The sequence below is a fragment of the Grampus griseus genome (genome assembly GCF_964374135.1).
Source record: "Grampus griseus genome assembly, chromosome: 19".
In the NCBI taxonomy this organism is placed as follows: Eukaryota; Metazoa; Chordata; class Mammalia; order Artiodactyla; family Delphinidae; genus Grampus; species Grampus griseus.
In genome coordinates, this window is record NC_139013.1 from 58,111,553 (window position 1) to 58,134,425 (window position 22,873).

Genomic DNA, 22,873 nt, shown 5'->3' on the forward strand with positions numbered 1-22,873 from the left:
TCAGACACAAGAGGTCAGTGGAGACAACTTCCTGCACAGGGCCCAGAGCCAGACTGGACCCCAGGCTTCCGCGTCCCCAGCCCCAGCTGCCCGGGCACGGCACGAGACTGGGGGGCGAGGCCGTGGGGGGGGGATCCTAACCAGCCTGGGGACCACGCCCCTCCCCCAGGGACTCCTCCTGCTCTCCGGGCTCTCCCATGACCAGACCCAGCTTACACTCCCCCTTGGAGCACCCCCGCACCCGGGAGGTTATTGAGGGGGACACAGATGGCCGAGAGGAGGGATGGCCTAGCTGAGCCCCTGCCCCCGTCTACTTCACCCTCTACCCGTTCAGGGGGCAGAAACCCAAAAACATTCAGAGGGCTCCTCCACCCGGGTTTGGGGTCTGACCTCAGAGGCAGGACGTGGCCTCCAGGAGCTGCTCAGCCCCAGGGCCTCCGAGCCTGCAGCTGGAAGGGTCTCCCGCCCTCCACCCCCACCTTGGAGCGGTGAGTGCCAGGGACACAGTCTCTGCCGGAGCCCCTGCCCTCACCCCTATCCCCGGCAGCCTGGCCTCCTTCCAAGCAGGCCTAGGGCACAGATGGTGCCGCACCTGCTCAGCTGCCCCGCAATCTGGAGAGGAGAGCAGAGGCCCCCGTGCCTGCTCCTGCTGCAGAGAAGACCGGCTCTCGGAGAGGACACTCCCCACTTCCCTGCCCAGAAGACGGCTCGAGGTCCGCAGGGCCGCCCCCGCCCTCCCCGCCCTCCCCTGGTTCTGAGCCGCAGGCTGCCCAGGAGCGCAGGGGCTTGGAGGGGAGAGATAGCCTCCCCCTTCCACCAGGTAGTTACCAACCAAGTAACTGCCAACCGAGGAGGAAGGAAGGGGCGGGTAGAGCTGGGCACCGGGCCAGGTCTGTGCCTGTCCTTCCTGTGTGCTAGCCCTGGGGGTCAGCAGTGGACAACCTGCCCTGGGGGGGCTCCACCCCTGAGCGGGAGACAGTAAAGGGACACAGCAAATGTGATCCAAGCCCTCAAGGCAGCGAGCGGCTGGCCTTGGGGAGAGCCGGACAGGCAGTCCTGGCGAGGGCATGGCCGGCCAGTGCAAAGGCACTGAGGCAGGAGAGTGCCTGGTGCTCAGAATGAATGAGGGAATCCACCCTAGTCCCCAGCCCCCACCCGCCGCTGCCTTTCTGACAGCCTCCTTCCTGGAGCCCCGCATCCAGCCTGGGACGGTGCCCGACCCCTGCTCCGCCCCGACACATGCTGTCAGTCACATGTGCTGTCACTCAGCCGCCCCCCCGCCCCCCGCCCCGCCCATGTGCTGTCACTCAGCCCCCACGCCCCGCCCTACACACTTGCTGTAACTCAGCCGCCCCCACGCCCCGCCCATATGCTGTAACTCGGCCCCCCCACGCCCCGCCCCACACACGTGCTGTCACTCAGCCCCAGGCGCCGTCCCGCCCACGTGCTGTAACTCAGCCCCCACGCCCCGCCCAGCTTCGCCCCCGCACACATTATCACTCCCTCGCCAGGCTCGCCCCGCGCACTTGTGCTGTCACTCAGCCGGGTCCTGTCCCAGCAGAAGGCGTCGCTCCCGCCGCCGGACGCTCGGCCCGCTGCCCGCCGCCGGCCCATGGACGCCGCGCTCCTCCTCGCCCTCGGGCTGCTGGCCCAGGTAAGGCACGGGCGCTGCGCGGGGGTCTCTGGCCCCTGCACTGAGCGCCGGCGTCTTAGAGTGGGGCGTCCCGGCCTCGGGGACCGAGAGCCGAGGGTTCTGTGCGGGGCAGCCCTGTCCAGGGGGGAGTGTAACCGCCTCCGCTGGACCGGACGGGGAGCCAAGTTCGGGGACGGCCAGGAGAGCACCCAGAAGGCGGGCCCTCACTCCGGAGGGGCGCCCCTCAGCCCTGCTGGGGTCTGGGAGTGTTCAGTCTCGCGGGAGGCGAGGGAGAGGGGGCGGCAGGAGCACCCCCAGCTGGGAAAGCCTGGAGGCCTGGTCCCTAGGGACCCCTGTGAGCTGGTAGGTGATTCTCCGTAGTCTAGTTGGGTGGAGTCCGAGCCCCCATGTGTCCGGCCGGCAGGGGCAGCTGTGGGCTCTGCCCTCCAGAAGCCCCCTCTCCCTGGGGAGCCCTGGTCTCCCTGGTGGGAGCAGGACGGGCGGCAGGAAACACAGGCCGCCCCACTCGCCACACGGGCACCCCTGGGTGGCTGGGACCGCATCCTTTCGGCCCCTGGCTTCTGGGCAGGTGCTAGGCTGGGGCCAGGAGTGCAGCGTGTGACCTCAGTGGTCTCCGGGCTTCGGGGGACTGAGCTGAGCGGTGGTCACTGGTGAGGGCCGGGGGCCAGGAGGACGGCCTCAGGCCTCTTACACCTGACAGGTGATGAGCACAGGGCCTGGCCCTGCGCCCACGAATCATCACTCACTGTTACACTTCCAGAGCCATCACGCAGCGCCGGCCGCTGGCGAGCGTCGCCCCTCACTCCCGCGGCGCCCCCGGCTCCGGCTCGGGTTTCAGCCCCTGGCAGCTGACTAGGTGCCGCCAGCCCCCGCCCCAGCTACCCACACCCCTGCCTCCGGGCCTTCACTGACCCCATGGAGGCGGTGCTGGCCGCTCCCCACTGCCATGGCCACCTGACCCAGAGGGAGGCCGCAGCCACCCTTGCCCAGCACAGCGTGGCTGCCCACGGCCTGTGCCCCTCGGCCCGCTGCTGGGAGCCCACCCGGGGCAGCGGGCTCTCTGCCCCCACCCCAGGGCCTGGACGCCCCCATGCGCTCCAGAAGGCTCCAGGCTGCAACGCCCCCTCCCACGATTCCTGCCCCTGCCCCGCATCAGGCGGCATGTCCTCGGAGGCCCACTCCTGGGTCTGGGGGTGTCATCCTTTGACCGGGCCCCAGGGGGCCTCTGCTGCGGGGAGGGGAGTAGATCCCTCTCGGATGCCTCTCCCCTCCCCCAGGGTCATGCCCAATGCGCCCGCTCCCAGACAGCCGGGGACTGCGGGAATTCTGGTGGCGCTGGGAGGCCAGCCAACGGGCCTGGCCACTCATGTTCCCGCGCTCCCCGCGGCTCAAACTAGCTCCGGTGCGAGGGGAGCGACTTCGGGATTGGCCGACGTGTGTCTGCGTAGGACCTCGCACGGCCCTCCCCCATCCAGCTCAGCTTTCAGACTTTTGTCCTCTCCTGTCCAGCCACACGGGTCCTGCGGCCGCTTCCCAACACACCTTCCTCCACCTGCGGGAGCCCCCCGGCAGGGCTGTCTCGGGTGGGCCCCTGGGGTGGGGGCCTGTTGACCAGACTCCGCACAGGCCCGTCATCTGCTTGGTGGCCTTGGACGAGGCTCACCCTTCCCTTGTGTTGCCTGAAATGTCGGCCAGGGGGCTTAGCGTGTGTCTTTTCGGAACTGGCCTCTATCGGCCCCTCACCTGTGCCCGTGGTGTCCCCAGTAGCTGGGCCTTCACTGGGACCCCCCCTGCCTGGGGGTGGGGAGCCCAGATGGCAGACCCACGTGCTGCTGGAAGGGGCCCCAAGCCTGCGTCCGGCTCCGCTGAGCCATGTCGCTGCCCGTGCACTCACGTGCGGGGACACCCCTCCAGCATCACTTCCGGGCCTGGGTCCCTCAGATTCCAGGAAGCAGGTGCGAGGCCTGGAGCCCGGGGGAACGTGGGTGGGGTTTGCTTGGGCTAAGGGAGAGGCCCCACAAGCTCCCCAGGCCTGAGCCCCTTCCCCACCCCCGGCTGGAATCCAGGCCGCCCTGTTCCTGGACGGCCTGGCAGGCATCAGGCGCGCCAGGAATGGACCCAGCTGTCCGCCTGGCCCAGAGAGGCCCCTGCGGCTCTCCCCTGAGCCCCCTCCAGCTGTTGCGGGCTTCAGAGGAGGGGCAAGATGGCGAGGCGAAGGGACAGCTGTTTTCTCCAGCCTCCCCCCCACCCCACCCCCGCTGACTGGGGCAGGCACCATGCTCCCGGCTGTCCTGCCCACCTTGAGAGGACAGCGCCCCGACCTGGCTTCCCTCCGCGGCCCCGGTTACTGTCACACCGACAGTGTGTTCTGGAGAGGACCATGCGTGTCTGCCGTGGGGCCCATCCTGTTCCAGGACTTTCCCGTTGCCTCAGGGGGTCTTCACGGCTTGCAAAGCCCCCAGGAGTGTGGCTGCGGCCTCCTCCCAGAGGCCACGTGCTCAGGAGAGCCCCAGAGCCCCTTCCCCAGCCGTGGCAGCCTCCTTGCGTAAGGGTTGCCCGATTGCAGGGAGATGGAAGATGCTACCCTTCAGTCAACCAGGATGCACCCGGGCCTCCTGCCTGCCACTCGCAGGGGCCACCAGAGGCCGTAGTGCCAGGAGCTGAAGCAGGCTCTCCTTGCCGTCCCCCTGGCCGCCCTGGTCACCAGCCTCTCTATCCAGGGCAGGTGAGCCATCAGCTTTCTTCCCAGGAGACGGGGCCGTGCCTCGTAATTCTTTGTTCCGATCCCACCGAGGGCTGGTGGAGAGAAGCAGAGAGCTCTGCGGGCTGCCCCCAGGCGCCCAGGCAGTTCAGACCCCTGCAGCGGGCAAGGGCGGCAGGCATTCCCTCCAGGGCTCAGGCACTTGTTCGCTTCTGAACAGTTGATGGTGGGGTGCGTCCACGCGTAGGGCCTCCGAGGGGTGGGGTGGGAGCCAGGGCAGGGCTGTGTGACCCTCAAGTCCCGCCTCTCGGCCCTGCGCCTGCCTTGATTCCCAGATGTTCCCAAGGCTCACCTGGGGGCTCCGGGACCCCCTGGGAGGTCTGACTCAGTAGGCCGGGGGTAAACTGGTGGAATCTATTTTTCCTGACCTTGGTTGGTTGTGATGGTGAGTCAAGTCTGGAAGCCCCGGCGGTGGTGAAGTAGCCCAGGCCCCCTGCGGGGGCCTGAGGGCAGCGGGTGCCATCTCAGATCCCAGGGGACGGGAGCCGCCCGGAGGCCAGAGGGGCATCGGGAGGAGCTGGCCAGCTGCTCTCGGGCTCAGGGCCTTGCCCACCGTGGCCTGCAGCGACACAGTATCACCCACCCGGGCCCTTGCCTGGGTCTGGGGGGGGTGAGGCCACTCCTGCCCCTGCAGTGGGTTTGTAGGGTGCTCACCGCGCTGCTGGGCCCCACGAGCTCCGAACCAGACGGGGAGCTCTCTCACTCGGCAGCCGTGGGGCTGGGGGCCGGGGCTGGGACCACAGCGAGGGGGCAGCGGCCCGGCGTCTCTAGGGCTTCCAGGCTGTTCTCTCAGGCTCTTGGCTAAGGGAGCGGCGGAGGGTGAGCATGGGGATGCCACCGGGCACCCGCTGGGAGAAGTGGGTCCCTGATGCCCATTGGTTCTGTGTGGTGCGGGGGCGGTGAGGGTGACAGCGTTTGTGAGCGATGTGCGCTCGACGTCCACGGCTCTGTGCACGTGGCTTCGTCCCGGCTCCAATGTCCTGGGATTCCCAGGCGGCTCCCAGGCCTTCCACGGCCACCTGCATCTTCTGGGAAGGGGCTGGCGGGAGGACAAGGGACAAACTGAGAAGCGTCCCGAGAGCCGGAGGTTGGCTGCAGCCCACTCTGGCCACGCCACCTACTGCAGCCTCCGATCTGGGCGAGGGCCCCTGCCAAGGCTCTGCGGCTCCTGCTGACCTCGTGACCTTGGGCCGTGGAGAGTCTGGGGTCCAGGACTCCCAGGCTCCGCCCCGGCCACATGCCCTGTGCCAAGCCGGTGGGCGTCCTGGAGTGTCAGCAAGGCTGCTGGCAGGGCGGGGGCAGCCGTAGGCTCGGTGGGGGGCTGCAGGGCCGGAGGGGCCAGCCCAGGTATGGACAGGGCAGTGTGTCCCCCAGTGCCTCTCCAAGAGCCTGAGGCCCGGGAGCATCTGCAGGCTGTCCCTCACTCCCTGCTGAGGTCAGGGCGGTGCCTCTGTGTCACTGGGCATCACAGAAGTGCTCCTTGCGATGGAGGTTCAGCGCTGGTGGACCTGTGGCTCCCGCCTCTGCTGCTCCCTGAGGGCTGAGAGGGGCTGGGGAGGGGCGGAGGGAGGGGCGGGGAACGGCGAGGTTGGGGGCAAGGGAGCTGCTGCCCCAAGATGCCCAGGAAACAGACGCTATCCCCCCCCCCCCCCGAGCCTGTGACAAAGGCCGGCAGGTCTCCGCTTGGCGGGAACACCACGCTGGCCTGTGCTGGGCCGTCTTGGTGAGAAGCCAGCTGCCCGGGAGGCTTGGAGGCAGTGCTGCCATCTGTCGGGCCACGGGGAGCTCGGGGGCCTGGTGAACCGCCCGGCCCTTCCTCCAAGCTGGGTGTGCTGCTGCCTGGACCCCAGGCCCCTGGCATTTCAAGTGCAGTGGCAGGACGAGGTCTGGGCACTGGGGAGGTGGCCCGGGGCCCCCCAGGGAGACTGACTTTAGTTTGGATGTCAGTGCAGTTCTGTCAGCAAAGTGTACAAGGACCCAGGCGGGCAGAACAGGGAGGCCGTGCAGGGGGGCACAGGCCAGAGGTTGCCCGGAAGAGCGGCCTCCTGGCTGAGGGGCCTCTCCTCCCTCCCTTGCCCCCTAAGTCCCCCCACTCACCAGTCACCAAGCCCGCTTTCCCTGAGGCCACCAGCCCAGGCCTGGTCCTTCTACCGACTGCGATGGGGAAAGGGATGGAAACCTCAGCAGAAGTCGGTGGACCGACCGGCCAGGGGCGGGGTCGAGGGGTCGAGGAGGGGAAGGGCCATGGGAGGCAGAGGAAGCCCGCAGCACAGAGATCTGGGGAGGCGCCTGGCAGGAGCAGCTCCACTGCATCTCCCGCACTGCCCTGCCTTGGATTTGGAGGGGGGCTGGGCAGGGGGCAGCTGCAAACGCAGGGGGATTGGGGGGGTCATAAGGGCCATGGAAGACGCGTTGCTCACGTTCTCCTATAGCCAAGCCAAGCTGGGTCCCAGTAGCATCCCTGCCCCCGCCCTGAGCCCTGACAGCCCTTATCCAAGTCCAGCCAGGCTCTGTGCCCTCCAAGGGTGCCCCAGCGTCGGCCCCACTCATGACTCGGGGAGCACAGAGGGCCCCCAGTGCCTCCACGCCCAGCCGGCCACAGTGCCTGAGCCCACGCTCAGACCAGCCACTGGCCGATCGAGGCGTGGGATGCGAAGACCACGTGTTTAAACCAGGGCTGTCCCAGGAGACTCTGGGTGTTTGTTGGGGCTGCCGCCAGCTCTGCCCTCACCCCGCCAGGTGGCTTTCTTCTCTGGGCCTCAGTTTCCCCGTCTGAGAGGTGGGGGGGGACGAGCTGACAGTGGGTCTGGGGAGGGTTTCGGCACCGCGGGCCGCATTCCTGACTAGCCTTAGTGCTGAGCCCAGAGCTCAGCGGGTGGTGGCAGGGCGGTGGGTGCATATCCCCGGCCCCGCCTGTGGGGTAGTGTCGGGGGACACGGCTGCCTCGCACTCTGTCCTGCCTCTGCAGCCCCACAGGCCCCGAGCGCTGGGCTTCGGGGACGTTGCACACAGGGCCCCCCTGTCCCCTGGGCGTGCGGAGCCGGAGACAGCGTCCCGGGTTCCAGGTACTAAAGTGTTGGTTACACGGTCACACCTGGTTCCACGGTTCTGGGGGGAAAACAGCACGGGCTGGGGTTGGGCTCTGGGGGATCAGGGCCCAAAACACTCCAGCTGCCCCGTCCTCCCGCCGGCCCCTCAGCCTCACAGCTGCACACACCCCACCCCGCCGGTCCCTAGAGGCAGAGGCAGCTGCCGCAGGGGGCGGGGAGCTGGGAGCTCAGCTCCGTTTCATTTCCACAAAGCAGCCCTGGGACAGACAGCCCCACCGCCTGCTTCCCAGAGGCGTGTGGAGTGTCCCCCTCCCCAGCCTGGCAGAGGAGACCTGCCGTGTGAACAGCTGCCCTGTGTGGGAGGGGTGGGCGCTCTGGCCCCCAGGTGGCCCCCTCTCTGGGCCTCTGAGGACAAAAGCGCTGCCTGGTCAACCTCGACCAGCCCTCAAGAGTTCACGTCACCAGGAGGCCTGGGGTGGCCGCGTGTCCCCCCACTGCCCCCAGCCCAGCCGCCCTTCCTCTTCAACCCACCTCCCTCCCGGGCCTTGCCACCCATCCCCGGGCTCCCGGGAGCCAGGCTGCCTCCTGTCCCCCTGAGCACCCCATGCCCCCCAAGTCCTGGCACCCGAACCTCCCCGGGCCACACGACAGAGGGCTTGGCAGTCGGGGAGGGGACGTCCCGGCCCTGGTGGGGGAGCTCTGGGCGCTGCTGTGGTGGTGACGGAGGTTTTTCTTTGTTGCAGAGCCTGTGCCTGTCAGTGGGGGTCCCCGGGCTGAGGAGGCCGCATACCCTGTACCCCTGGCACCGGATGCCGGCACCGGGCCGCGTGCGGAGAGCCTGGGTCATCCCTCCCATCAGTGTGTCCGAGAACCACAAGCGCTTGCCCTTCCCCCTGGTGCAGGTGGGGGGCCGCGTGCTTTAGGGCGGGCACACCCCTGGGGCCGCAGGCTGAGCGACCCCATCCCAGCTGGGGGAGGGACCGAGGGCTGCAGAGAGGGGACACCCCTCCCCTGGGGCACCTCCCCAGCCCATCACCTGTCCCACAGATCAAGTCGGACAGGCAGCAGCTGGGCAGCATCATCTACAGCATCCAGGGGCCCGGCGTGGACGAGGAGCCCCGGGGGATCTTCTCCATAGACAAGTTCACAGGGAAGGTGTCCCTGAATGCCGTGCTGGACCGAGAGAAGACAGACCGCTTCAGGGTGGGCCCCGCCCCGCCCCGCCCCACCCCGCCCCATGGGGGCCATGGCCACACCTCCACCTGCAAAACCCAGCATCCTTAACTGGGGGGCAGGGGTGGGATTTGGGACCGGCTGCCCCAGGAAGCAGGTGTTCAGGGTCACAGGCTCATTCGGCAGGTGCGTGAGCGGACTGAACACTGGGTCCTGCCCAGGAGGACTGGGCAGCTGGCCTCAGGGTGGGCGGCAGCCTTCCCAGGAAAGCAACACCAGACACTGGTGTGGCCGGTTCTCCCCTGAGCCTGCTATGTGAGTTGAAGAAGGGGTGCCATGAGGAATCCCACGGAACTGGCCGCCCCTAGCGGCAGCTGCCCCGTGACTGTCAGGGTGGGACGTCGGGGGAGGTGGGACGGGATCTGCCCAATGGAGGCGTTGGGATTGTCAGGTCTGAGAGAAAGGGCCGTGGGGAGGGGGTGAGCGAGGGGCCAAGGAGGGGAGCTTGGAACTCGCCTGAGTCCCCTACAGACAGATGATCCACCCCCATCCTGGCCACCCTAAGGTGATGTTCAGACTTGCCCCGGGCAGGGGGCTGCAGCCTTTGCCTTTCCTGTGCCCGGAGTCTCCCTCAGACTTTGAGAACCAGCTCTTGGTTCCCTTACACAGAGAGTTAGAGGGTGTGTTTCCCCTGGAAGTCGTACCAAGTCTGTTCTCCAAAGGGACAGGAGATGGTTGAAGTTACAATTTCACGTGTGGAGCGGAAACTTCAAAAGCAGCCACAACTGTTCACAGAAAGAGGGAGAGAGAACAGGGGCGCCAGGGGAAGAGAGACCAGGGGCGCCAGGGGGAGCGTCGCTGCAGCCACGCTCGAAGCACAGCTGTGGGCTTCCTGGTGGCCCAGGCAAGAGGGGGCGTGTGGTGGCCACCCCGCCTGCTGGGAGAACCCAGGCTCCCCTCGAGCGCAGTCCCACCTGCCCGGCACTGCCCCGTCCCCGTGCCGCTTCTCACCTGTTTCCAGCAGGACACAGAGTGCACTCACTGCTGCTCTTGCCCTCGTGGGGGCCGCAGTGCCAGCCCCTGCTCTCTGCTTGACTAGCTCAGGGCCTTTGCTCTGGACCTGGGGGGGTCCACCCTGGAGGAGCCCACGGACCTGGAGATCGTGGTTGTGGACCAGAACGACAACTGGCCTGTCTTCCGGCAGGAGGTGTTCACTGGCCGGGTGCTGGAGGGCGCCGTCCCAGGTGAGCCGAGTGGGTTCCCGGTGGGGGAGGGAGCTTCGCGAAGGGCGCTGGGTAGGTCAGAAGTCCAGGATTCCCCTTCAGCAAGAACTTCAGAGGTCCTTCAGAGAGTCTAAAAACACGTAAACAGTCTCCAGGACGGAGGGAATTTCCACAAGTCGACTCAAGCCTCTTCCCATTGCGATATAAATGTCAACCCCCGAATCCTCCAGAGTTCAGAGAGGATTCCTGGATGGCAGAGCTCCGGTGGCTTCCGTTGCTCTCCCCTCCCCCTCCTCCCCCCTCCTCCTGCTAAATAGAGGTGACGTTCACATAACATAAAATTAACCATTTTGGAACGAGCTTTTCAGTGGCAGTTAGCACATTCACAGTGTCGTGCAACCAACACCTGTGTCTCCTTCATCCCCCGAGAGGCGACCCCCCTGCCCGTTATCAGTCGATGCCTCTCTCCGCTTATTAATTCTACACTGAGTGCAGAAACCGCTGACCCTCTGTCCCTTCTGCGTCCTCACAGGGCAGACTCGCTGGCCTGATTCTGTTCCAGGCAGAATAGGCATTCCAGACAGTGATCTGCTCCTTCCCTCCCCACCGGGTCCCCGGGGCTCTGGTCAGATCCCAGGCTGTTTGCAGACCGGAGGCCTTCAGAGCACACCAGGGACTCAGTGTAACTTCAAAGTCAGGGGTTAGCACTAACACATAGTAACATCTCACCTGCATACCTGTTCCGCTTCAGCGGCCCAGCGAAGCCTTTTAGAGCAAAGGCGGTCCTGCCTCTCTCCACAGTCCCTGCCGCCTGTCTGAGCCTTGTCTGCTCCTGCATGCCGTCCACCTTTTCCTTTAAGGCGGTCCGGCCTCTGTCCACAGTCCCTGCCGCCTGTCTGAGCCTTGTCTGCTCCTGCATGCCGTCCACCTTTTCCTTTAAGGCGGTCCTGCCTCTGTCCACAGTCCCTGCCGCCTGTCTGAGCCTTGTCTGCTCCTGCATGCCGTCCACCTTTTCCTTTAAGGCGGTCCTGCCTCTGTCCACAGTCCCTGCCGCCTGTCTGAGCCTTGTCTGCTCCTGCATGCCGTCCACCTTTTCCTTTAAGGCGGTCCTGCCTCTGTCCACAGTCCCTGCCGCCTGTCTGAGCCTTGTCTGCTCCTGCATGCCGTCCACCTTTTCCTTTAAGGCGGTCCTGCCTCTGTCCACAGTCCCTGCCGCCTGTCTGAGCCTTGTCTGCTCCTGCATGCCGTCCACCTTTTCCTTTAAGGCGGTCCTGCCTCTGTCCACAGTCCCTGCCGCCTGTCTGAGCCTTGTCTGCTCCTGCATGCCGTCCACCTTTTCCTTTAAGGCGGTCCTGCCTCTGTCCACAGTCCCTGCCGCCTGTCTGAGCCTTGTCTGCTCCTGCATGCCGTCCACCTTTTCCTTTAAGGCGGTCCTGCCTCTGTCCACAGTCCCTGCCGCCTGTCTGAGCCTTGTCTGCTCCTGCATGCCGTCCACCTTTTCCTTTAAGGCGGTCCTGCCTCTGTCCACAGTCCCTGCCGCCTGTCTGAGCCTTGTCTGCTCCTGCATGCCGTCCACCTTTTCCTTTAAGGCGGTCCTGCCTCTGTCCACAGTCTCTGCCGCCTGTCTGAGCCTTGTCTGCTCCTGCATGCCGTCCACCTTTTCCTTTAAGGCGGTCCTGCCTCTGTCCACAGTCCCTGCCGCCTGTCTGAGCCTTGTCTGCTCCTGCATGCCGTCCACCTTTTCCTTTAAGGCGGTCCTGCCTCTGTCCACAGTCCCTGCCGCCTGTCTGAGCCTTGTCTGCTCCTGCATGCCGTCCACCTTTTCCTTTAAGGCGGTCCTGCCTCTGTCCACAGTCCCTGCCGCCTGTCTGAGCCTTGTCTGCTCCTGCATGCCGTCCACCTTTTCCTTTAAGGCGGTCCTGCCTCTGTCCACAGTCTCTGCCGCTTGTCTGAGCCTTGTCTGCTCCTGCATGCCGTCCACCTTTTCCTTTAGGGCCTTTTGCGCGCGGAGGGTGGCTGCTTCAGTTCTGTCAGATAAAAGCCCAAGTGTCTGGTTGGCCGTGCATCTGGTTCTGTTGGCTGTTTAATCACTAGGGTGGAATTTTCCCCTCTTTCCCTGTGTGTGAGAGCACAGCAGAGGTGGGGGCCAGCCCACGGTGGGGAAAGGAGACGGGCCTAGCCTCTGCCACTGCTTGAGCTCGGATCCCGGGGGCCTCTCTGCGTTCCCGCCACGGCAGCGCAGCCCTGCATGCAGAGGGGCCCCTAGCGGGGTGACAACCCCTGTGTGTTACCTGGCAGGGCTCCTGGGGTACTGGGGGGTGGGCAGTCTCAGTCGAAGGTGGTCCCTGAGCCCCAGGGCTGGGGCTGCTTCAGGGTCCCTGCTCCTCCCCCAAAGGCAAAGCGCCGTCCCTCCAGCCCAGCAGCCCCACCCTCACCCTGTGACTGTGGACCACCGATGGCCTTCCCCACACCTGGGCTGCCCTGTGGCCTCAGCCGAGGGGCCCTCCCGGGTCTCCTCCCACCCCGCCTTCCCTGGGAGCAGTCAGTGGGCGCGTGGGAGAGGGCACAGGCCCCCGTGTGGGCACCCAGGGACCGCCAGCAGCTGTGCCAATCTCGGCCCCTCTTCCTGCTTCTGTGGGGTCGCTGCACCTGCCCCACCAGGGGAGCCCCAGCGTGTGCACCTCCTGGGGGGTCACAGCCTGGACTCGGGGGTGTCAGGTCGCCTGTGCGTCACCGTCTGACGGGCTCACACAGGTGTGATCTTCCCCTCCGTTCTCGTCATGGTGGCAGGACTGAGGCCCCCGCCTGCTCACACCCCCTCAGTGGGGACGGGTCCTCAGCCGCCAGGAGCTCATGACACTGACTTCTGTTCTGCCAAATTTTATTGTGGCAAAATACATGCAACAAGGTTTAGCATCTTAACCATTTTTAAGTGTACGGGTCGGTGGTTTTAAGCCCGTTCACATCGTTGTGCACCACCACCAGCATCCGTAGAATTTTCTCATTTTCCCAGACTGGAACTCTGTCCCCATTAAACGCTAACTCCCATTTCCCCCTCCAGTGCCTGCCACTCACTGTCTGCTTTTTGTCTCTATGATTTGTCTGCGCGTGAGTGGAATCGTACAGTACTTGTCCTCCTGGGTCTGGCTGATTTCACTGACCGTCCTGTCCTCAGGGCTCGTCAGTGTGGTAGCCCGTGTCAGAGTCACCTTCCTTTTCAAGGCAGAATAATACTCTATTGCATGTTTATACCACACTTTGTTTATCTGTTTATTCTTCAGTGGACCCTTGGATTGCTTTTTAGCTGTTGTGAATAGTGCCGCAGTGAACATGGGTGTCCAGATATGTCTTTGAGACCCTGCTTTCAGTTCCTTTGGGTATGTACCCAGAAGTGGGGCTGGTAGATCAAATGGTAGTTCTATTTTTAATTGTTTTAAATAAATTTATTTATTTTTGGCTGTGTTGGGTCCTCGTTGCTGCGAGCGGGCTTTCTCTAGTTGTGGTGAGCGGGGGCTACTCTTCGTTGTAGCGTGCGGGCTTCTTATTGCGGTGGCTTCTCTTGTTGTGGAGCGTGGACTCTAGGTGTGCGGGCTTCAGTAGTTGTGGCTCGTGGGCTCAGTAGTTGTGGCGCACGGGTTTAGTTGCTCTGTGGCATGTGGGATCTTCCCGGACCGGGGCACGAACCCATGTCCCCTGCATCGGCAGGCGGACTCCCAACCACTGCGCCACCAGGGAAGCCGTATTTTTAATTTTTTGAGGATCCTCCATGGTGTTTTCCACAGTGGCCGCACCATTTTCCATCCCCACCAACAGTGTAGGAGGGTCCCAGCTTCTCCACGTTGTCACCAGCGCCTGTTGCTTTCTGTTTTGTTTTGTTGTTGCTGTTGGCAGCCATCCTAATGGGCGTGAGGGGCTGTCTCGTGGTTCTCATCTGCATTTCCCTAATGATTAGTCACGTTGAGCGTTTGTTCATGTGCATATTGGCCATTTGTATATCTTCCTTGGAGAAAGGCCTGTTCAAGTCCCTTTGCCCATTTTTGAATTGAGTTGCTTGTTGGTTTTTTTTTCTGGTTGAGTTTTACAGGTTCTCTGTATATCCTGGATATTAATCTCTTATCAGATAAATGATTTGCAGATATTTTCTCCTATTTCGTGAGTTGTCTTTTTACTCTGTTGTTAGTGTCTTTTGATGCATTTTTAAATGTTCGTGAAGTCCGGTTTGTCTATTTTTGTTGTTGTTGCCTGTGCCTTTGGTGTCATATCCAAGAAATCATTGCCTTCGTGACATTACCAGTGTCCTGTGTTTTCTTCTGAGTTTTAGTTTTACGTTGTACACGTAGGTCTGATCCATTTTGAGTTGACTTTTGCATATGCTGTTAAGTAATTACGGGTCCAGCTCCATCCTTCCGCCTGTGGATGTCTTTCCCGGCACCATTTGCTGAGGAGACCGCCCTCTCCACGCTGAATGCTCCTGGCGTCCTGTGTAAGATCACCTGCCCGTGGATGTGAGGTTTATTCCTGGGCTCTCTATTCGGTTCCATCGGTCTGTGTGTCTGTCTTGAGGGCAGGTGCACACTGATTACTGTACTTTTGCAGAAAGTTTTGAAATCAGGAAGTGTGTCCCCTGGCTTTGTTCTTTTCCAGGTCGGTTTAGGCTATTCAGGGTCCCTTGAGATCTTATAGGAATTTTAGAATGAGTTTTCTATTTATGTAAAGAAACTGTCCTTAAGATTTTGGTAGGGATCGCACTGCATCTGTAGGTCGCTCTGGGTGGTAGTGACGTCTTAGCAACAAGTCTTCTGTCTGTCCGTTTATTTGTGTTTTCTCAATTTCTTTCACTGATCTTTTGTAGTTTTCATTGCGAAAGCCTCTCAGCTCCTTGCTCACGACACTGACATCCTGAGGCATTTAGGCGGTTGTTGTGATGATTGTCCCTGCGTGAGTCTGCGTGGCTGGAGGCGTGCACATCCCGTTCCTGGAGATGCCGATCTGGGTCTGTCGTTCAGGGGGTGTCCGCCAAGCTTCTTCGCTCTGGCTTTTCTCCTTTCCCCTTTGTAATTAATAGGTGTCTTGTGGGAGACCCTTTGAGACTGTGCAGGTGTCCTGCTGCCCCTCAAGCTGCCGCCCAGCAGCGTTCGCATCTCTGGCGGCTCTTGCCTGCGTCAGCTGTTGTTTCTTCATTGTTTCTTCTTGGTCATCATTTGGCTCTCTATTGTATGATAGGACTTTCAGTACCCCTGTATATGAATATGTGTGTATGTGTTACCCACCAGGGTTCTTGGCCTCTTTAATCAATAGAAATCGATCAAAGGCCAGACAAGAAATTCAGGCAAGGCTTTATTGGGGCCCCCGCTGCAGCGGTGGGGAGTGGGAACAAGAAACAGGTTCCCTTGCTAGCTTGCTCCCTGAGGGGGGGCGAGCTTGTTCCTTATATGGGGTGTGTCCAGGGGTCAGGGGTGTGTCCAGGGGGTCAGGCCGCGGGGGGTGGCTTAGGGGGTTTGCCGTAAACAGAAAACTCATTCTAAAATTCCTATAAAATCTCAAGGAACCCTGAATAGCCAAAACCATCCTGGAAAAGAACAAAGCTGGGGGACACACTTTCTGATTTCAAAACTTTCTGCAAAGGTACAGTAATCAGTGTGCACCTGCCTTCAAGACAGACACACAGACCATAGACCGATGGAACTGAATAGAGAGCCCAGGAATAAACCTCACATCACGGGCAGGTGACTTTACACAGGACGCCAGGACCATTCAGCGTGGAGAGGGCGGTCTCCTCAGCAAACGGTGCCGGGAAAGACACCACCTTAGGTGGTGGTGTGTGCGCGGGGCGCGCACAGGTACCCTGCTTCTGCTCCCGGCTGGTGTTTGCTCTTCAGAAGTGGCCGTTGGGCTTTTTAGTCTCTTTGTATGTCGTCCAGAATTTGCTCGAACTGCCACGTACATAGTTATTTTTAGTCCCTTGTAGTTTCTTTGTATTCTGTGGCTCGAGGAGACCTGTGTCCAGGCGCAAGCCCTGCAGCAAAGGGTCCCGGGTCCCAGCCTGTCTCGTATGTGTTTTGTTCACACGGATGTGTCTGGATTTATGGATTCTTGCTTCGCTCAGTGGCTTGTGCTTCTTTGCACCGTTGTTTTGAAGCTCAAATCATGGCTGATCAGAAGCTCATCAAACTGGCCCAGGCCCCTTCAGCAGCCGGGGCTGGGAAGTAAGCTCACATACATACAGACGTCGTGTGTGCACGCACTGTCACAGCTGTGTTAACACGGCTCTGTGCCTCCATCACAAGTCACGAGTCCTCTCTGGCACCTCCACTTCTGATCCAGCTCTGCAGGGTTCCTTTGGGGTCCTCTTCTCTGTTGGCGAGAAGCTGGGCTCCAGTCACCCCAGGAGTTTGCGCACTTGCTCAGTCACAGAGAGCCCGACAGGTGCCTTTGGAAGCGCTTGTCTGCATCCCGGTGGCAGGGTGCCTGTTCTAAACATTGTTTTTGGCTTTAGCCTGGGGTCCAGCATCATGCCAGGAGTTACCTGCTAAGGTAGCTTCCCACCTTCTAAGGCTGGGTCAGTGGCCGGGTCACTACCGTTCATCAGACACCAGCATGACACTCAGCTGACCCGTCAGGGCCCAGGAGGGGCTGGGATGAGCCCAGTCACAGGTGAGGGGGGGCTAGCTCCTCGGGTGGCCCGAGGCTGGTCCACCTCACCGGGATAACTTTTAGTACACCTGATCTGGGCCGGTGTGGGGAGGGGTGGTCAGACCTGAATTGCTCCAGAAAACAGGTGGGCACAGGTGCTGGGGCACCTCCAGGACCCCTGCAGAGGCCCTTCTCTCCGAGATCCAGGGCCTTGTTTGCCCCAGAGCGCAGGTGCGGCCCTGGGCGCTGCCTCGCCCCGCCTGGGGCTGGTTCCCCAGCGGGCTCGCCTGGTCTGTCTCAGGGTTCTGTAGGAGACAGGTGTCCGCAGTGTGCATCGGACACCTGACCTCATCCCCACTGGCGACGCAAGCCAGGACGCCGGGATGCTTGCACGTGCAAGGCTGATCGCGGGCCTGGACCCGGTGCAGCGGGCCGCGGGGGAGTGGGCGACGCGCCCTGGCATCTATGGGTGTCACCCCCACATGTCCCCTCCCTTCCCAGGAACCTTCGTGACCAGGGTTGAGGCCACGGATGCGGACGACCCGGAGACGGACAACGCGGCCCTGCGATACTCCATTCTGGAGCAGGGCGGCCCCCAGCTCTTCAGCATTGACCCGCACACGGGGGAGATCCGCACGGTTCAAGTGGGCCTGGACCGCGAGGTGAGGCCATGCAGCTGCACCCTGACAGCTGAGGCAGGGCAGCCCCCCAGACGAGGGGTCCGAGTGCCGCGGACACTGTCCGTGGCCCTGGGCTCCAGCAGACCTGCCCCGCGGGTGGTTGTGTGGTTCGGTCCAGAGATGGTGTGAGGGGCCCTTAGCGTGTTTTTCTGCCGGAGACCTCCCCCACCCTGTTGCCTGCAGAGCAGTAGGGCTCCTCGGCCTGGGGTGGGCCCACAGCGACCACGCATGCTGCAGAGAAACAGTCGCCCTCCAGCCGGCCGTGCCCACTCCTCCCCTGTGGGGCCCCTGCGGCCCCTGGCTGCCGGGCTTCTGTGTGGCATTGGCACCTCACCTCCAGGAAGCCCTCCTTGGTTTCCCCAGGGCCACTCACTGCGTTAGTTGATCTCTGTCCCCTCTCTCGGCAGCTGCACCTGGCTCCCCAGGGCAGGGACCCCACACCCCAGTGCAGCAGGTGCCCCGTGAGTGCTCATCCGGCTCGGCAACCGTCCTCTTGCCCACTCACAGGCTGGGGCAGAGTCTGGGGTCGACAGTGGTGCCGTCGGACCCGGAGAGGCTAGGCAGCCTGTTGCCCCAGAGCTTGGGAGCAGGGCAGATGCCGGAGCCTCCTGGGGTCTGCCGGCCCTGCCCCCAGGCCCTAAGGTGGCTGACCAGCCCCGCCCTGCGCGCCACCTGGGTCTCCTGACCCCATGTCACTGTGCTCCTAGGTGGTCGCCGTGTACAATCTGACCCTGCAGGTGGCGGACATGTCTGGAGACGGCCTCACCGCCACTGCCTTGGCCATCATCACACTGGAGGATGTCAACGACAACGCCCCCGAGTTCACCAGGGGTCAGGTGCTGCCACCGTCCTCACCCCCACCGGCCGCTGCTCAGGGCTGACCTCCCCCCGATCCCGGGGCTTCTGGTGGGTGGGAGGCTCGGTGCTCCACAGAGGAGGCATCCTGTGTGGACCGTGCAGGATACCCTGCCGGAGGCCAGCATCGGGGGGCGGGGGGCTGTGAGCATGTCAGGAGCTAGAGGGCCCTGGGGGGAAGCCACAGAGACCCTGGGGTGGGACCTGTCCCCAAGCCTTCCTGGGTGGGAGCGAGCGGCAGCCCTGCCCTCCGGGGAGGATGTGCCCAGCACATGGCCGAGACTGGGGGGGGGCTCCTGGTGCCCTGGACTCCTCGTGGGTGGGCAGTGGGAGGGTGACCCCACAGGGGACCGTCCCCGGCCCACCCGTGGGTAACGGGGCCGAGTTCCCACAGTTCTTCCTGGAGGCCACAGAGGCCGTCAGCGGAGTGGACGTGGGGCGGCTGGAGGTAGAGGACCGGGATCTGCCCGGCTCCCCCAACTGGGTGGCCAGGTTCACCATCCTGGAGGGCGACCCTGACGGGCAGTTCGCCATCCGCACCGACCCCAGGACCAACGAGGGTGTGCTGTCTGTGGTGAAGGTGAGCTGAGGAGGGTGCCTCTCCTCACACCCTGGGACCCCGTTTGGACCCTCTGTGCATCCTTAGGAAGGGAGCGAAGGGGACCAAGAACGCTAGGACTGTGGGCTCGGGCCACGCTGACCACAGGGGGACAGGGCTGGAAGGAGGGGGCAAGCCCACGTTACTTCCAGTGTCTTGCCACTTAAAGTATATGATCAACGTGCACAAATACAGACCTCACATGTCGGCCAAACTGAGACCAGAGACAAAACCAGCAGGACATACGTGTGCACGCACACCCCTGAGCATACACACACGTGCATACACGTGCATAGAGATGCAGATGAGCTGTCAACACAGGAAGAGCCTTATTGCCAGAGACTGGCTCACGCCGGCCGTCGTGCAGGCGGCTGGCAAGTCCGGAGTCTGCGGGGCTGCGACAGGCTGCAAAGTCAGGAGCTGAGGCTGCATCTGGAGGTGGGAGCCCTTCTTCTCCAGGGCAGCCTCAGGTCTGCTCTCAGAGACTCTCACCCACAGATGAGACCCACCCAGGTTCTCCAGGACCATCTTCTTTATTTAAAGTCAGCTGATTGGACGGGTCAGTTCAACCACGTCCACCAAATACCCTCTTAGCAAGACCCAGGCGAGTGTCTGCTTGGGGCACCGAGGAGGACGCCCGGCCAGGGGACGGGAAACTGGCCTCACAACACCCAGCAAATACGTTTGCGTGATGAGTAGCCGTCATTTTGGCATTATTTTTTGTGCCTTTTTGTCCTGCGTGATTTTTGTTTTTCCGAGGCTAAAAAGCAGAAGGAAAGAAGGGGCTCTGAGGACAGAGCAGAAGAGGCCTCTCGGCCGCAGCTGCCTCAGGCTTCCCTGAATGGGGGGAGGGGGCCGGAGTCCTGACGGGCGGCCGCCCCGCTTCCCCTGCAGCCGCTGGACTACGAGAGTCGGGAGCACTACGACCTCACAGTGGCGGCGCAGAACGAGGCTCCCCTGCAGGCGGCGGCCCCCAGGGCCGAGCGGGGCCAGGCCAGGGTCAGCGTGCAGGTGCGGGATGTCAACGAGGCGCCCGTGTTCCAGCAGAACCCACTGCGGACCAGCCTGGCCGAGGGGGCGGCCCCAGGAACCCCCGTGGCCACCTTCTCTGCCCGAGACCCTGACACACAGCAGCCGCAGAGGCTCAGGTGGGGGCCCCGGGGTGAGCAGGGGGAACTCACAGCCCCAGTCCACCTCCCAGCCAGGGTAGCAGCACAGCTAAGGGTACTGAGCCCTGTGCCCTGAGGGTTCCCATTAGGGCCCTGGTCGGAGGGCAGAGGGCTCATCTGTGTGCGTCACCGAGAGCCCAGGGGCTCTCAAGTACCGTGCGTGCGCGCGTTCGTGCGTGCGCGTTCGTGCGTGCGCGTGCGTGTTCACGTGACCTCGTCCTGTAGGCAGGACTGGGCTGCATCTGGCGCACGCTGACGTGGCCCGTCTGTTGGCCAGCCTCTGAGTGTCCGGCCTTGTCCGTTCCAGGGAGCCGTTACTCCACTAGGACTGGCTGTCACTGTCTTGGATTTCACCCCCTGCCCTGACCCTATGTACCCTTGTCTGTCAACATGGTGCCCACCGTTGAATCCTAGCTGTCACTCAGTGGCCACGGGGCCCTGGGCAGCTCACCTGCCCTCCCCGAGCCTCAGTTTTTTCATCTGTTGATTGGGATGGAAAATACCAGCTTAGGGCTGTGGAAGGACTATCCTTAAAGGCCTGCGTATGTGTGCGTGTGTGCACGTCTACACGTGACCACACCTCCGGGGGTCCGGCTCAGGCTCAGGGCCCCTCCTCCCCTCCTCGCCAACAGCTACTCCAAGGACTATGACCCTGAAGACTGGCTGCAAGTGGACGGGGCCACTGGCCGGGTCCAGACCCAGCGCGTGCTCAGCCCCGCATCCCCCTTCCTCAAGGACGGCTGGTACAGGGCCATCATCCTGGCCCAAGATGATGGTGAGCGTGGAGCTCGGCCTGGGTTCCAGGGCTCCCTAACCCTGGCTGGGGCCCCTGCTGCTGCCCAAGGGCTGAGAGCGGGCACTCCACCGAGCAGACTTAAGGGGTGGGTGGGGGCTCTGCAGGGGCAAGGGGCCCACCAGACCTCTCCTATTTGCAGCCTCCCCACCCAGCACGGCCACAGGGACCCTGTCTGTTGAGATCCTGGAGGTCAACGACCACGCCCCTGAACTGTCCCCGCCGTGGGGCAGCCTGTGCAGCACACCAGAGCAGGGCTCCGGTCTTCTCTTGGGGGCCACGGATGAGGACCTGCCCCCCCACGGGGCCCCCTTCCACTTCCAGCTGAGCCCCAGGCTCCCAGAGCTGGCCCGGAACTGGAGCCTCAGCCAGGTTAACGGTGAGCTCGCCCCACGCCCCTGGGGGTCCAGAGCCTGGGGCAGGTCCCCACTGGTTCCCACCTCAGTGCACTGCATCCTCAGGCCCGCAGGGATCAGTTATCACACATACAGGACAGGTGGGGAACCCAGGCCGGCTGCCGCCGGAAGCACAGGCGCAGAGGGGCGTGGCCGCCCCTGCCCCTGCTGACCGCCGGCACCCCCTGCAGTGAGCCACGCGCGCCTGCGGCCCAGGCTCCAGGTCCAGGAGGGGCTGCACCGCCTGAGCCTGCTGCTCCAGGACTCGGGACAGCCGCCCCAGCAGCGCGAGCAGCCCCTGAACGTGACCGTGTGCCGCTGCGGCCTGGACGGCGCCTGCCTGCCGGGGGCCGCTGCGCTGCGGGCGGGTGGCGCGGGCATCAGCCTGGGCGCCCTGGTCATCGTGCTGGCCAGTGTCATCCTCCTGCTCTGTGAGTGCCCGCGCCTGCAGATCCCTGCCCCGCCCCGCGCCGCCTGGCAGCCCCGCCTTGCCCCGCCCCCACCCCACACCGACCTCCGCTGCCCCCCCCCACCCCCAGTGCTCGCCCTGCTGGTGGCCCTCCTGGTGCGGTGCCGGCAGCAGTCGTGTGACAAGAGGCTTTTGCACGGGCTGCAGGACGACCTTCGGGACAACATCCTCAACTACGACGAGCAGGGGGGCGGGGAGGAGGACCAGGTGAGGGGGCCGGGGTGGCTTACAAGTGCTGGGGGGTCTCCCCAGGGGCCCCAGCTGGCCAGCCGCCTCCCGACCCTCACCCCCACGCGCTCTGTCCGTCCCTTCTCAGGATGCCTATGACATGGACCAGCTGCGCCACCCGGCAGAGCTGGCGGCCCTGGGCGCCCCGCTGGGACGGCCTTCTCTGCGCAGAGACGCCCCGTTCGGCCGATCGCACCCCCAGGCCCCCCGCGTGCTGCCCACCAGCCCCTCTGACATCGCTGACTTCATCAACGAGGTGGGTGCCCCAGGGGCGCCCTGCACCCCGTTCCCCCACCCCACGAGCCTGAGGCATCGCTCTGGGGCTGGACAGGGGTGGTGGTTCTTGCCGAGGGAGGAGAATCGCCCAGAGAGAACCTTGCCCCCAACCCGGCTCCTGGGGCCAGGCCTTGGCCGAGCTGGTGGTGGAGGGCACTTGGTCGGCGCGTGCTGGTCCTGAGCCCCAGGCCTCTCCATAGGGCTTAGAGGCCGTGGACAGCGACCCCGCCGTCCCTCCCTACGACACGGCTCTCATCTATGACTACGAGGGGGACGGATCCGTGGCAGGCACGCTGAGCTCCATCCTGTCCAGCCTGGGTGATGAGGACGCAGACTACAGCTGCCTCTGGGACTGGGGGCCCCGCTTTGCCCGGCTGGCCGACTTGTACGGGCCCCGTGAGGGCACCAGGGAAGAGGCTTTCTGATGGGGACCTGCACCCACCCTGCTGAGGGCACGGCCTCCCGGACACAGGGCAGACCACAGGCGCTTGAGCGGACACGCCGGACTCGGCTGTGTGTCGAGATGGACAGAGGGCCCTGCGCCCCGCCCTGGGGCCTTGGCCAGCCTGGTCTCAGCCAGGGGAAGTCAGGGCCCAAAGCCTAGAGCGGAGTGGCTAGAAGGAGGCGCCCCTCCTGCCCCGTCAGTTGTCTCCAATGGGGTCAGAGGCCCCATTCCCAGCTCTGCTTCCCACCCACGCTGAGCTCATCTCTGTATGAAAGGAAGCAGCTCTCGGGCAAACATGAATTAAAAACGTGCTCATCTCTCCGCACGGTTGGCACGGCGACTTGCAGGGCCTTTCTGCACCTCAGTCTCACCAGAGCCGCAGCAGTGGGCTGGCCCCCGAGGGGGTGGGGGCAGTTGGAGAGGCTGCGGATGCCTGGTTGTGAGGGGGAGGTGGACACCAGAAGCCCCCTT

The 22,873-nt window shown here is 63.7% G+C and overlaps 1 protein-coding gene across 1 annotated transcript; it reads left to right on the plus strand.

Moving 5' to 3' along the window:
- Positions 1-1,530: 1,530 nt before the first annotated feature.
- Positions 1,531-22,685, plus strand: CDH15 (cadherin 15). The gene is made up of 14 exons (XM_082676594.1): positions 1,531-1,654; positions 8,209-8,367; positions 8,513-8,668; positions 9,738-9,882; positions 16,996-17,156; positions 17,882-18,010; positions 18,424-18,609; positions 19,522-19,775; positions 20,429-20,571; positions 20,732-20,968; positions 21,176-21,415; positions 21,524-21,660; positions 21,770-21,937; positions 22,158-22,685. Exons 1-14 carry the CDS (start codon positions 1,613-1,615, stop codon positions 22,380-22,382), a joined length of 2,382 nt encoding a protein of 793 aa, XP_082532720.1. The 5' UTR covers positions 1,531-1,612; the 3' UTR covers positions 22,383-22,685.
- Positions 22,686-22,873: the final 188 nt, after the last annotated feature.

Excerpts from the sequence above, each read along its gene's own strand:
- CDH15 (XM_082676594.1), top strand. The coding sequence starts at position 1,613 with ATGGACGCCGCGCTCCTCCTCGCCCTCGGGCTGCTGGCCCAG. Across the intron at positions 21,661-21,769 it reads GGGGCGGGGAGGAGGACCAG|GATGCCTATGACATGGACCA; the intron begins GTGAGGGGGCCG and ends GTCCCTTCTCAG. Across the intron at positions 21,938-22,157 it reads TCGCTGACTTCATCAACGAG|GGCTTAGAGGCCGTGGACAG; the intron begins GTGGGTGCCCCA and ends GCCTCTCCATAG.